The following is a 13,489-nucleotide window of genomic DNA, read 5'->3' on the forward strand; positions in this document are numbered from 1 at the left end:
CATTCATTTAGAACTCTCCTGAGTTCTATGAGTTGTTCCAGAGAATTATCAAACCTGAGGGGGTGGTGGGATCTCCTGAATTGATCCCCCGCGGGCCTTGGGCATGGCACCCTTAGCCTGCAGTGACCATGTTCACATGGTGAGCCCCTCAGTGAGGTCCAGGGCAAGGGGGGCAGTGAGGTCCAGGGCGAAGGGGGGGCAGTGAAGTATAGGGCGAGGGGAGGAGGCAGCAGAACTCCCTGCAGATGACTTTTAGGACTTTTAGGGTCCCAGCTCACAAGTGAGGAAATGGGTCACAGAGAGGCTGACCAAACCTACCTAAGACCACAGGGCTTGTAAGTGAATGAGCTAAGATTCGAACTCCGGAGAAGGGAAGCCAACCACCCAGCTTTCCATCCACATTAACGGGACTTTCTCTCTCACTGTCCTCACAACATAACTTCCTTGCCCAGGAAGATAAAAATTGTAAGCAAATTGGATTTTCAGTTGAGAACTTGCTGAAAGGCCCAGCAACTCTTCAGTAGAAAATATAAAATGACTTATACCTCAAGTCTCTCTTGCCCCTTGCCTCAAAATCCTCACCAATTCTAAGCATTACATCCTACTTTTCACCCACTCTTAACCAAGCCTCTGCACTGAAAGGCCAGCTTTAAACTAGGCTTCAAAATCATGTACTTGGTATATGCTGCTGAATCAGATTATAAAAGTATCTTATATTTCTGGAGCAGACAGAACTACAGTTTTGACGATTATGTAAAATTCTCTTCAGCTTGTAGACTCAATCCTGAATTCAAAGTGGCTCTAAAATAATGACTGTAGAACTAAATAAAGTGGCATGGCAGCAATAAACAGAGACTTCAAGCCATTCCCTAGCATTCAAAAAAATCTGTTTGCTGTTGTAGAATGGAGGTTACTGGTGCAAAACGCACTAGCTAGTAAGATATACTAAATACAAACTTGATAACTCATTGCTGCTTCAGCCTTATTATATGCAGGAAATGGCCACATCTTACAATGGCAAATACATATAAGCAAATGGATTTTTAAATACCAATACTAGAATTGGTTAGTATTGAATAATACTATTTTTCAAGAAGCCATATTCTCTATTGGATCTTATTAGATTTTATTCTTGTGTTCTTCCAGAGTAAGCTATAAAGCCTAAAGCAATTAGCAGGTTACAATAATCTAAATTCACTTAATTTAGACAACCTCTTACATCTCATGAAACCTGACTCAGAAAGTAGCCGACGAAAAAATGAATTGTATTTTAGATCTTTGACTCATTTTATTGGTCTTTAGAATTTTTCCAGGAACCACAAAGGGCAGGTATAAAACAGATCCTGTTTGCAGGATACCAGATAGGAACAGTGATTTCCATTTTGATAATTGCTTGAATGAGACAACCTGTGAAATATTAATATCTGGTCTTACCAATGAGACACTTAGGAAATGACTCTCAACTATAAAGACCATTAAAAGTTACTGTTTCCCATGGGATTTAAAATACTTTATGGTCTCTGGAATGATTGCTCTTGATAAGGTAAGTTAGTGCCAGCTAATTCTAAAGAGTTTGGAGATCCAGATGATTAAATAATCTGAAACAAGCTATTAACTCAGTTTATTTTGAACTCAAAGGCTCCCACCTCCTGATCTTTTATGGAAACTCAAATCATGAATGCTTAAAGTTAAGATTCTGGAGAAGAAAACATCCCTCCCTCTGCCCCAATGATTTAGATCAAGGATAGCTCAAAATTTGCAATCATTCAGGACTCAACCTAGCTAAGAATAAGAACTCTTCTCCAATGCAAAAATTATCCAGAACATCCAGCAATTTTCACTAAGGTTAAGTGCCAGGCACTGAATAAGCATGAAACTACAATTTGTTCATGTCATGAAACTATGCTTTTCTAGGCAAATTACAAGCAAGTCATATTTCATCTCAGTTATAAAAATGCAAAGAAGAAATGATGTAATCGAAGATAGCTCTATGTACGGCTTTGAAAAAAAAATCTCTTAATCCATAGGTATGTCTAGAGCAGCCCCTCCAAGTCAGCTCCCCATTTCTAATCACCTAGGCCCGTGGTTCTCAACCTTGACTGGACACCTGTATCTCCTAGAGGGCTTTGAAAGCACACTACCAATGCTCAGAGCCCACCCCAGAAGATCTGGAGGTGGGGGCCTGAGTATCAGTAGGTTTAAAAGTTGCCCATTGGCTCTAACACACAGCTGAGTGGAGAATGCTGATGTAAACAGTTCAGGGTATACAAAGTCCAAGGAGGAAGCCAACCTGAGATGAATCATTTGTTGGGGAGCGACAAATGTTGAACTTAAAATCTACTACCTTTCATGACCATTCTGATTCTAACTAAGTGTCTTTAGAATGTGAAGAGAACACAGAAGAAGCTGTTTTGGCTGCTGTGACCCTTCCTTACAGATGGTAATATGTATGGATTATATATAATTTATATATTATACATAAAATTTAAATATAAAACTAATATATAATGTGTACACTGCCTACATGAATCTGTATATAACATGTATGACATTGGGTCAGGCATTTTTCACGTTCATCAAATGACTTTAGCAATTATCCTTTGTCACTGCTATCTGTTTAACGGAACATCAAACTTCTCAGATGGGAAAACATTTGTTCGCTCTGCCTTCCCCAAAACAATCTGACAGAATTCACTGTCATCTCTCTACACAAGTGTCAGAAAGATGGTTCATACTAGCTGTTGAAGGGAAGGGCTTGCCAGGCTAGTGTTTTTAAACAGTCACAACAGGCCAACTGCACACTACTGCAGAATGGGTTCAAAGCATTCACTGGTGTTGATGTGTTTTGTGGGAAAGCTGGGGCAGGTGTGTCAACTACAGCTACAGAGGGGATTTTTAAAGTGATTTTTTCCCGAAGGTTCAAAATTCATCCACTAGTGGATTTTGATTTTAGCCACAGCAATTTGGTATTGAAAAAATAAAACTTTACATTTTCTCAAAATCTACTCTGTGTATTTGCAACTTAGGAACATGTAAGAATTTTTCTTTGAAATTTAAATATGACAGCTTTATAAGCATTATTATGTATATTTAATGAATTTTTTCACTGTTTCAAAAGAATTCATCATGTATCTCATGAATTAACAAGGAGAAAACTCTGAAACCATGTCACAAAAGACAAATATTTGAAAACATACACATGGCAAGATAGTAACAGCTGGAGACCTGCCTACTTTCTCTGATTTTGTCTGGAGAAATAAAATGACTAACCAGAAAGAATGGGGTTCCTAACCTTCCCTGTACTTAGAGGTGGCCGTTTTTGGCTTATGAAACATGGGTGAACATATGCTAGACATTTCTCAGCCACTTCCCTTTTTCTCCTGCCTGCCCAGAATGCAAATATGGAGGCTGGAAGCAGAGTGGCCACCACTGACAGTCATGCTCTAAGGATGGACAGACAGATAGGCAGCTGGACCTGGGTCACTGGTTGCATGGGAGGGGGGTGTCATTTTTCACTGGGGGTAGTCAAGAGAAGTCCTTTCTGAGAGCCTGACATTTGAATTGAGAACTAAATGTTGAAAATGGGGCAGTCATGCCAAGGCCTGGTGGAGGCAGATTGGGGGTGAACTTTGGTGTGCCTGATGGACAGAAAGATGCTGATGTGGCTAGGCAGGAGGACAGGGTGGGGCACGGAAGTGGGGGGTAGATCGCCTGTGGCTTTGGCGGCTGAGGTCAGCTATCTGGATTTTATGTTGGTTCCAATAAGAATCCACTGTCAGGATTAGGTAGTGGGGATATGAGGTGATTTTGCTTCGTAAAATCTCTCTGGCTTCTCTGAGAAAGAAGGACTGGGGGTGTGGCGGTGGGGGTGAATGAAAGCAGAGACCAGTTAGAAGGAAGTCACAGCCAAGAGTTTGGGTGAGAAACTTAAGAGCTTAGATGAGGTTTGCAACAGAGGTGATGGAAAGAGCGGAAAGATTCCGAATCTGCTGCGGAGGCTGAGACAGCAAGAATTACTGATGGGGAGGATGCGGAGTGCAAGGGAAGGGGAGGAATTCAGAGGAAGCTCAGGGTTTAGCTTAAGCAGCTGGATGGACAATGCGGTGTTAACTGATGCAGGGAAAATCTGAGGTAGGGTACGTTTGGAGATAAGAATCAAGAATTCAGTTTTGGTCATTGTTACGGATTGCATTGTGTCCCTCAGAAAGATATGTTGAAACCCTAACCCCCAGTAGCTATAAGTGTGGCCCTATTTGGAAATAGGCTCATTGAAGATGTAATCGAGTTGAGGAGGACAGACTGGATTTGGGTGGAAGCTAATCCAACATGGCTGCTGTCCTTATAAGAAGAGAAGAAGAAACATAGAGACACATGTAGCGTAAAGAAGGCCACGTGAAGACAGAGGCAGGGACTGAAGTGAAGCAGATACAAGACAAGGAACTGCAAGGATTGCTGGTTACCTCCAGAAGCTGGAAGAGGCAAGGAAGGCCTTCTGCCTAGAACTTTCAGGGGGAGCACCTTAATTGTCGACTTGTAGCCTCCAGAACTGTGAGAGAATAAATTTTTGTTGTTTGAAGCCAACAGCTTTGTGGTATTTTGTTACAGAAACCCAAGGAAAGGAACACAACCATGCTAAGCTTGAGGAACCTTTCAGATGTACAAGTAGAGATGCGGGGTTGACAGGGGACCCTATGAATTTAGGGCCATGGTCAAAAAAGACAAGTGGATGCAATGGCAGCCTAAGGAGACTGTGATGTAATCCAGAAATACAGTTTGGCCAAATAAGGACTACTGTGACAACTGACTCAACCTAATCTTCCCTCCTTCAAAGTCTGAGTACACAACACATAGCATATGTTCATGGCTGACTGTAAGAGCACCATCTCACACAGAGGAGACATAAGAGAAGCCAAGAGGCAGCAGAAATCCTGAAGCCCTGAGAACCATTAGTTGTAGAAGCAACTAAGCAGGGGACAGCAGATGATCCTGCTATTTGACATGATGGTTAGTCTGTGTGCAAATGGTTATTTAGTCAAACACTAGTCTAGGTCTCTATCTCAGTCTGTATCCATATCAATACTATATCTATATCTTGTATCCACATATCTATGTCTACCTCCATGTCTATCTATCTAATCTGCATCTATGTACAATAGAAAGAGAGAGAGAGTGATAGGATGACATAGAAACAGACGCATGCATACTCTCAGTCCCTTCTGTTTTTCTGGAGAATCTTGGAGCAAACATCAGAGCTCAAAATCTTGAACAACTTTCCTGTTCCTACAATCTGTTCCTTTCTCCACAAGCCCTCACCATGCATGGTTCAGCCCACTGCTGAGAGGACTTACTCTCAACTGTTCAAACAATGAACCCACTATTACCCAACCTAACCTCAGTCCCCCACCTGTAGTCACTCCCGCCCGCCGCCCCCCAGCCAGGCTTCCCTTCCTGGCTGTGCAGGTGGTGCAGCCGCACGTCCAACTGACGCAGCAGCCAAACCCAGAGGATCCCCATAAAGACAATGGCATTTTCAGACAGTTTCATTCATTAGAACCCCACTGAAATATTTTCTGAAATGCTAGCACCAGTTCACAGTCCTTTAGAAGATCGCTTTCACTTGCCACTTCTCGTACCTGCTGTCTCTCTCTGGGATTTCCTTGATAGCAATTCTGACCTGGTTGCTCAGATCACGGCCTGCGTAGACGACCCCGTAGGTGCCTTTTCCTAAAACGACTCTGTCACCATTTTCGTCATATTCATAGTCATACTACAAAAGGAAAAACAGGGAGAGAAGACCGAAACATTAGTTGTGTTCTACATTTTAAACATCAATGGTTTCAAAGGGAGTTCTCGTAGTTAACAAATGGCTTTAACAAGCTTAATAATAAGATGAAGTTCTAAAAAGCAGCTTGAAAAATTGAAAAAGAGATGCTCTTGACATAAAGCAGAGGGTGTGCACATGTCTCATAGCTGTCATGAATACAGGGAGGAATATGTACTTAAATCCATAAAATGGGTCTCACCTGTGTTTCATCCAGTAAAACCTGTTTCTCACTGATCCCAGACAGAAACTTGAATGGCACGAACATCTACCAAACCTAACTAAATGTTCCTTCATTTTTGGGCTTTTGGTACTATCAAAGGATTTCACACCTTGTTAGGAAAATAAATCCACTGAAAGGATTTACATAAGAAGAGAACTGTGACATCTTCTAGTTGACAATGATCACATAAGGATTATTTTCACTTCAGCCCCAATTCCCTATGACCAAAAAACCATCAAAAAAGTAAAAAATAGAGGGAAAAAATGCCTAATATAAAAAGGAAATATCTACAGCCTTAAACCCCGAACCATTAAGGATACCAGCCATATATGGAAAACTGGAACACAGTGAAAGGGGCATGGAGAGTGTTTGGTGTGGGTCTCCTGGGAGTGGGAGATGCCCTCCCAAAAGCCACATCCTTGCACTGGGACTGGGACTGCCTGGTTTGGGGGCACCAACCAATCCAGACAAATCCCTGCAGAAAGCCAGAGCAGAGCTGCACACCAGCAATCAAGAACAGAAGAATGAGCTCCCGTTATGCTTGCCTATGTTTTATCGGAGTACGAACCAGCAGCCCAGAGCTGGATTCAACTCACAAAAAGGTCGGAGTTACCCATTAAAGGACTTAACTTTCAACCTTTATAAGCCAGGAAGTTAGCATTAATTAAATAATCCTCAAAGGGGAGGGATGGGAGAAAAAATATGGAATTATTAAACTTCACTGCCGGGGGAATCCCTGATACTATGTCAAATATTAGGGATACCCAGATCAATAGGCCAAGCCCTTGATTTTGAGGCTTGCTTTTGTGAAGCTTATGTTTGTAGCAGAGAAACTTAAGTTACCTATAGGTCTGCCTAAGAGTTACTTCTGGAGGAGCTCTTTTGTTGCTCAGATGTGGCCTCTTTCTCTCTCTCTCTCTAGGCCCCACTCTGCAAGTGAAACCACTGCCCACCCCCTTATGTGGAACATGACATCCAGGGCTCAAAGTCTCCCTAGCAGCCTGGGAGATGACCCCCAGGGATGAGTCTGGCCCTGGCACATGGGATCAACAATGCCATCCAGACCAAAAGGCAGAAAAGAAGTTTAACATATAAGGTATCAGTTGCTGAGAGAGTTCAAAAAGACTTGAGAAGCTACTCTGGAGGTCACCATTATGCAAGCTACAATTAGACATTGCTACCCACCATAACTTGTTAAACCCCAACCGAAACCATTCCTGAAATCCTAAAGAACACCCAGGGCATTATATAAGATTCTACGAAAGTTCTATGCACTAGATAACTTTCTAGAAACCTACAACTTCCAGATGGGTTCCTGAACCAGCTAAGTCCTAAAACCTGAAGGGGCCAACCTTTCCAGAACATCAACTACTTCTATCCCCCTATCCCATATTATGGACAGCACCTTCCAACAGGAAAAAGTTAGAATGGGCATAGCCCAAATACTTTCAAAGAGTGGGAGAAAGATCAAAGGTGATGGTGGAGTTATACAGAGAAGATAGGGCTTAATACACAGGTATGACTGCTGAATCATTATATTGATTATTTCTTTTAGTCTCCAGTATTTTAGAGCAGCTAGAAGTAAAAACCTAAAATTGTGGAATTGTAACCCATACCAAACTCTGAAATCTGTGCTACAACTAATTGTTGAGATGTGCTTTGAAATTTATTGCTTTTTATTGCATACATGTTATTTTTCACAAAAAAGAAAAGAAAGTCAATTTTGATAATAAATTAAAAAAAAAAGAGGGCTAAAATTCTCAAAGGGGACAATGGTCATGGGATTTATGCTCACTAAGAACACAGCCTTGAAATATATAAAGCAGAAACTGATAAAACTACTAAAAGAAAGAGATAAACATAAACCACAATGGGTTTGAACAGAAACCTCTTTTAGAAACTGATATATCTAGCAGACAGATTTCAAACAGACTCTAATAGCACAACGGATAACACAGACAGAGCTCCATGCCCGGATATAAATTCCTTTCATGCATATATAAAAAATATGTATAAACTCCTCAGATTATGCCAAAAAGAAAACCGTACAAATGTTAAAGGGAACTAATATCACAAAGACCATTATGTTTGACCACAGGATATGAACCATAAGCTAGCCCCCCCCAAAAAAATCGATAACTATCTTACTTTAAAATAATCAATTTGAGAAAGGAAAAGATCACTTGAGCTATAGAGTATTTAAAAAGAATGGCAAGAAGAGCAGATGCAGGGTTATGTAGAAGAGATATTTCATGGCCTTAAAGCACTGAATTAGAAAATTAAGAAAAACTGAAAATGAACAAGTCAAGTGGTAAAATCAAGGAAACAGGCAAATGATATACTGCTATTCAAAGGGAGACATCTGGTTTTAGCAACATGGTGGACTAGGTACCTGAAAACCTTTCTGATTAAAAAATATATATCTATTTATCTATCTGTCTATCCAAATCTATCTATCTATCTATCTATCTATCTATCTATCTATCTATCTATCTATCTATCTATCTGTCTATCTATCTATCTGTCTATATTTGTTCATATAGTTTTTTAAACATCTAGACAGGCTTGCAAAAAAGTAAAAGCTGCCAGGGGCTGAAAACAAATGCAGAGGAAAAGTGAAGCTAAAGGGATGATCCAAGAACTGATGTTTCTGTAGCCCAAGAAGGGGAGCTGAGGGCAGGGTTTTCAGATTCATTAATATGGGGCAGGGGTCAGCAAATGTTTTCTGTAAAAGGCTAGACGGTGAATATTTTTTGGCTTTGCAGACTATCCTGACTACTTAACTGTGCTATTTTAGGTTGAAAACAGCCATAGTTGATACATAAACCAATGGGCACGCTGTATTCCAATAAAATTTTTCTTACCAAAGCAAGTGGTGGGCCTGGGTCCTTGGGTCCACCTCTCCTCTAGGGCTGGGGTCTAAACACCTAGGAGAGGACAGGACTGGAGGCCCTACGTCTACACCACGTGAAGCCGGAACTTGGAAGACCCGGACCCCTTAACTTAGTGAAAGCATAGATTAGAGAAAATGTCAGCCTACTGCACTGGGGGACAAAAAAGAAAGTCTGTCTGTCTAAGACTGAGGTCAGGGTAAAATAAACAAGTTTTTTTCTGAATATTTTCATCCATGGACTGATCCCCAGGCCAGCAGGCACCGTGCAGAATAATTAAGGGAAAATCTACTCATGGCAGCTTCACTTGGGAATGCGATTGCTACTGAGCTCTCGAGAGCAGCCAGCTCCCACCTTTTGATAGTACCCATAAAAAGTGTTTGAGCACATACTTCCTCTATGTGAATAAATTATGCCCTATTTATTTATTTCATATTTTATAAACCTACTCAATGCATTTAAATGGCTGAGATGAAAATACATATACATGGAAGTTTTATGAGATCCGGCTTGCATCTAAGGGGATCAATCTGTAAATTCTCTGGGATACCCTGCTCAACTTTGGAGCCCACTGCCATAACCCCTGGGGGTGGAGTTGGGGGGGGGGGGCTAACCAGCTCCAGGTTGTTGCCAACAGATTTCCAAGCTTTAGCAGAAAGCAGTTACACTGGGGAAAATTACAGCCACCCCCATGCCAGGGCAGGGGTGAGCACTGTCCTCCCTGTCGTGCGTCCTTTTCTGGCTCAGGCTGAGGGTCAAGCTCTGGGAAGGAGGTGTGTGCTCTTCTGACGGCAACACGATCCCCCATCCCCAGGTGGGGCCGATACAGATCAACCCCGCGGTGCATCAGGAAATACTCTGGATGCTTAACGTGAGGCTGAAGACCATCCTAGTCCAGAGCAGATGGGGTGGGGGAGCAGCAGGGAGGGGTCATCAGCAACACCTGTGGATAATGACCTCCCCAGACCAGGAGATAGAGCCAGGCTCCTACAAAGAGGCAGGAAGCAGAGTCCGGACAATGCCAAACGAAGGAGCCAAAGCACCCCCATTCCGATGATCCAAACTTCTGCAAGGCTATGGCACAAGGCTGTGATTTGGCCAGCTTGGACCTAGGCCAGCAAGAGGCAGGGCAGGGACTGTGGCCAAAGAACCAGAGTGCCTCATACCCTACAACCAGTACTACTACCACCTTACAAAATTCCCAGTAACCGAGCTCATATGACTGCCATATAAGCCTGTGTCATGGTATGGAGGGTCAACGGTTTCCTCCAATTTATAAATTCCTAGAAACACCTTTTCCAGTGAAAGTGTCAGAGTCGTAGTTTAGACCCAGCGCATAAGATTAAAGAGTTTGTATTCTTTCCATTCCCCACGGCTGTAGGGAAACCCTATTACAGCTTCAGGGCTTATAAGGTGCATATTAGTTCTGCTTCCAAACGCCGGTGCTGTAAAGTAGCCCAGTGCCCTGACCACAGCCACCGAACGCCCACCTGCTCCTTCAGACATCAGGAGGCCACCTCAGCTTCCACTTCCATTCTTTCGTCACCCACCTCCCTCAATACCGAACTGATCACCAGATCCTGCCAGGTTTATCTTCTCAGTGTTTCACACCCATTTATCTTTCCATCTTCGCTGCTCATGCCTCGGATCAGGCCTTCTTAGCTCTGCTTCTGTACTAATGCTATGGCTCTTTAACCAGTCCCCTTGCTCTTCCCCAATTCCCTCTCCATAAGTTAACAAGGAACTTTCCAAAGCCCGAAGTTCCAGAGTGGGCTTCCAACGTTATCCCAGTGCCTCTGCTTTATCGGCTCCTCGCCGTCAGGATCCAACCTCACTCCTTGCCCGCACATGCCCTTTGGGATCTCGTCACTGCGCCTGTGTCCAGCCCTCTCGCTCATCCATCCCCTCCAGAAACCTCAGACAAAGGTGAGGTTCCCCAAATCTTTATGCCTTCACACCTGCTGCTCTTTCTACCTCAGGGAATTCCTCCTCCTTTAAAACCAAGCTCCAGGCCGCCTTCCTGAACCCACTCAGCCCCTGAGGGCTGGGTCAGCTGTGGGTCCCAGGCCCCCTTCTCCATTCTGGCTGCGACTTAGCACTCCACCTTTTCTTGCCCATCTGCTTGTCTGTATCTCCCTTCAGGTTTGAGCTCCTGGAGAACAGGGAGTTTATTTTTAATGGTCTATTCTGGTCTTTAACAATATCTAGCTTATACAGATCCTCAGCTGATATTTGCTAAACTAATTAGTAGGTTATAGAAAATTTGATGAGAACTTTTATTTTCCCATGTGCCAAAACAAAACATTTAAAGCACATATCATTTTATTTTTTGGTTGAGAGGAGTTTCGTCCCAGGGATATTTTCTTTTTAAAAAACCTTATTTATTAGGTATAGAAGTTAATTCCTCATGAACTAAGGGGTCACAGTAATTTTTTAAATCACTTTGAATAAGACCAATGTAATTCAAATAAAACCATCCCAGTGGGTAACTGCTTCTTGCAATTCGTTTTTATCTCTGATTTCTATTCTTACAAGATAAAGATATAAATCAAAAAGGTAGGTTTCTATCTCCTGATATAAATCAGGAAAAGCTGAACAGCGTCTAGGAGACCCATCTTGGTCATTACTACAGAGAATTATCTTCATGATGGCCACAAAAAGTAGAGAAAAGCTTGTAGAGAAAATGGCCAAGGACAGGCAGATTCTGTTAAATGATAATAAGGAGAAAAGGGGGGAACAAGGAAGGGTTATAAAAATGAAAAGGTCAGATCGGGCTGCTCATATAGCTTGTTTTCCATTTCTATGGTAATAGGGGAGCAAATCAGGTTGTTGCTAAGGGAAGCAGCAATTGCATTCTGAAGCAATGACAGAATACTTCTAGAATCATCCCTCTATTGTTGCCTGCCCAGAACAACCTAAGCTGGTGCAGGGAAGAGATTCAGCGTAGGAAGACGATCTTGCCAAGGCCAAACTACCACACGGTTGGTTTGCTTAATTTTCAACCTTACTGTAAAGAGGCCCAGCAGAAAATGCCACCTTACTGCAAACGCCGCGCACTTCCCTCTGGTACCTAATTACCCAGGGCGAGCAGCAGCTCAAATACCCAAATGGGACTCTGGTTAATACTTCATCTGTTTTGGTAAGTGCCAGACACAATACCCAGCATACTGCAGGTAAATATACCTGGTTTATTGAATCTCTCCGTCTTCAAATATTTACTTGAATGTCACTTTCTCAGTGAGCCTTCCCTGCTTCCCAATCCGAAACTGCACTTCAGACCCATAACTTCCTAAACTCTTCCCTGCTTTATTTTAGTGATTAATGCTATTTATTTATTTACATTTAGTGATTAATATATAAAAATATATATCATTAACACTATATATTTTTAATTTAATTAAATTTATGTCTGCTTCTCGTTAGACTATACACTTAATGGGGGGGCGGAGATTTTTCTCTATTATGTTCATTGCTGTGTCCCCAGCACTTACACATACTTGAAATAATGTAGTACAGTTTGTACTAATCTTGAAAATCATGATATTAGAGCTAGAAAAGGATGTTGCAGATCTTCTGGCACCATTCTCATTTAATAAATGGACTCATCCTAGCCTGGAGGGAGTCTGAAGCTGGCCCAAAGTGGCAAAACAGGTTGTTGGCAAAGTCAGAGGAGAACCAGGGGTTCCTGAACGCAGCACTGGGATCCTAACAGCCCCAGGTGTCATCCGCTGGAGGGGGTTCTGACCCTTACTGCAAATCCCTCCCACAATTACATTGCTTCAAAGAAACTTTAACTTGGGCTTCTGATAAGATTATCAAATGCCAGAAAGTCTAGGGATGAGCCTCCCATTTGTAGTTTCTAGAACCACATTCATCGTTAACATTTGCTGAAGGTTCCACACCACGCTAGGGGAAGTTAAATGCATGGTAGAGCACATTCATCTGATCTCTGCAACATTTCTTTTTGTTTGGGGCCAGTGCATCCAAAGGCTTCAGGAACAATTGACATATGCAATGAAACAACTTTAATTCTATGCCCAGCTGAGGCAGGAATCAGAATACTTCTATTTAGCATACAAATCTCAATAATTGTACAAAGATGACCTCAACAGCATTCTTACTATTATCCTGTAAAGAATGGAAAGTGGGAGAATTATTTTGGGCATGTCATCCAGGGGCTTAAGTTTATTTTGAGTACAGTTTCTGGTAATGAAATTAAAGAACTCATTTTAATCAAATATTTCGAATAGCAAAAATAATTTTGAGAATGCTAAAAGTATCTAAGAAGCATAAGAATGTACACAATGTGTGTTTATTTTTGCATAAACATTATGCAAATATTTAAGTTAAGGCTTAATAACACATTACTGTAAAGGTGGTCTGGCTACAAAGGGACATTGGGAGGGAGAGAAATGGAGCTCACCACGTTCACTGGCCAGAACTAACCGTATCCACTCCTTAACGTTATGCCACCACCACCCAGAGAGCACATCAGCAATATCACCAGCTAGAGCATAATGGCAGACCAACCCAAACCCTTCAAACAAGTAAACC

The 13,489-nt window shown here is 42.1% G+C and overlaps 1 protein-coding gene across 1 annotated transcript in view; it reads right to left on the minus strand.

Moving 5' to 3' along the window:
* MAP3K5 (mitogen-activated protein kinase kinase kinase 5) overlaps positions 1 to 13,489 on the minus strand; it is a 212,684-nt gene that overhangs the window by 60,006 nt on the left and 139,189 nt on the right. The window contains exon 15 of the mRNA XM_077144113.1: positions 5,634 to 5,767. Coding sequence (XP_077000228.1) covers positions 5,634 to 5,767 — 134 coding nt within the window. The remainder of the gene's footprint in view (positions 1 to 5,633; positions 5,768 to 13,489) is intronic.

Source organism: Tamandua tetradactyla, chromosome 25, assembly GCF_023851605.1.
Source record: "Tamandua tetradactyla isolate mTamTet1 chromosome 25, mTamTet1.pri, whole genome shotgun sequence".
NCBI classification, from domain to species: domain Eukaryota; kingdom Metazoa; phylum Chordata; class Mammalia; order Pilosa; family Myrmecophagidae; genus Tamandua; species Tamandua tetradactyla.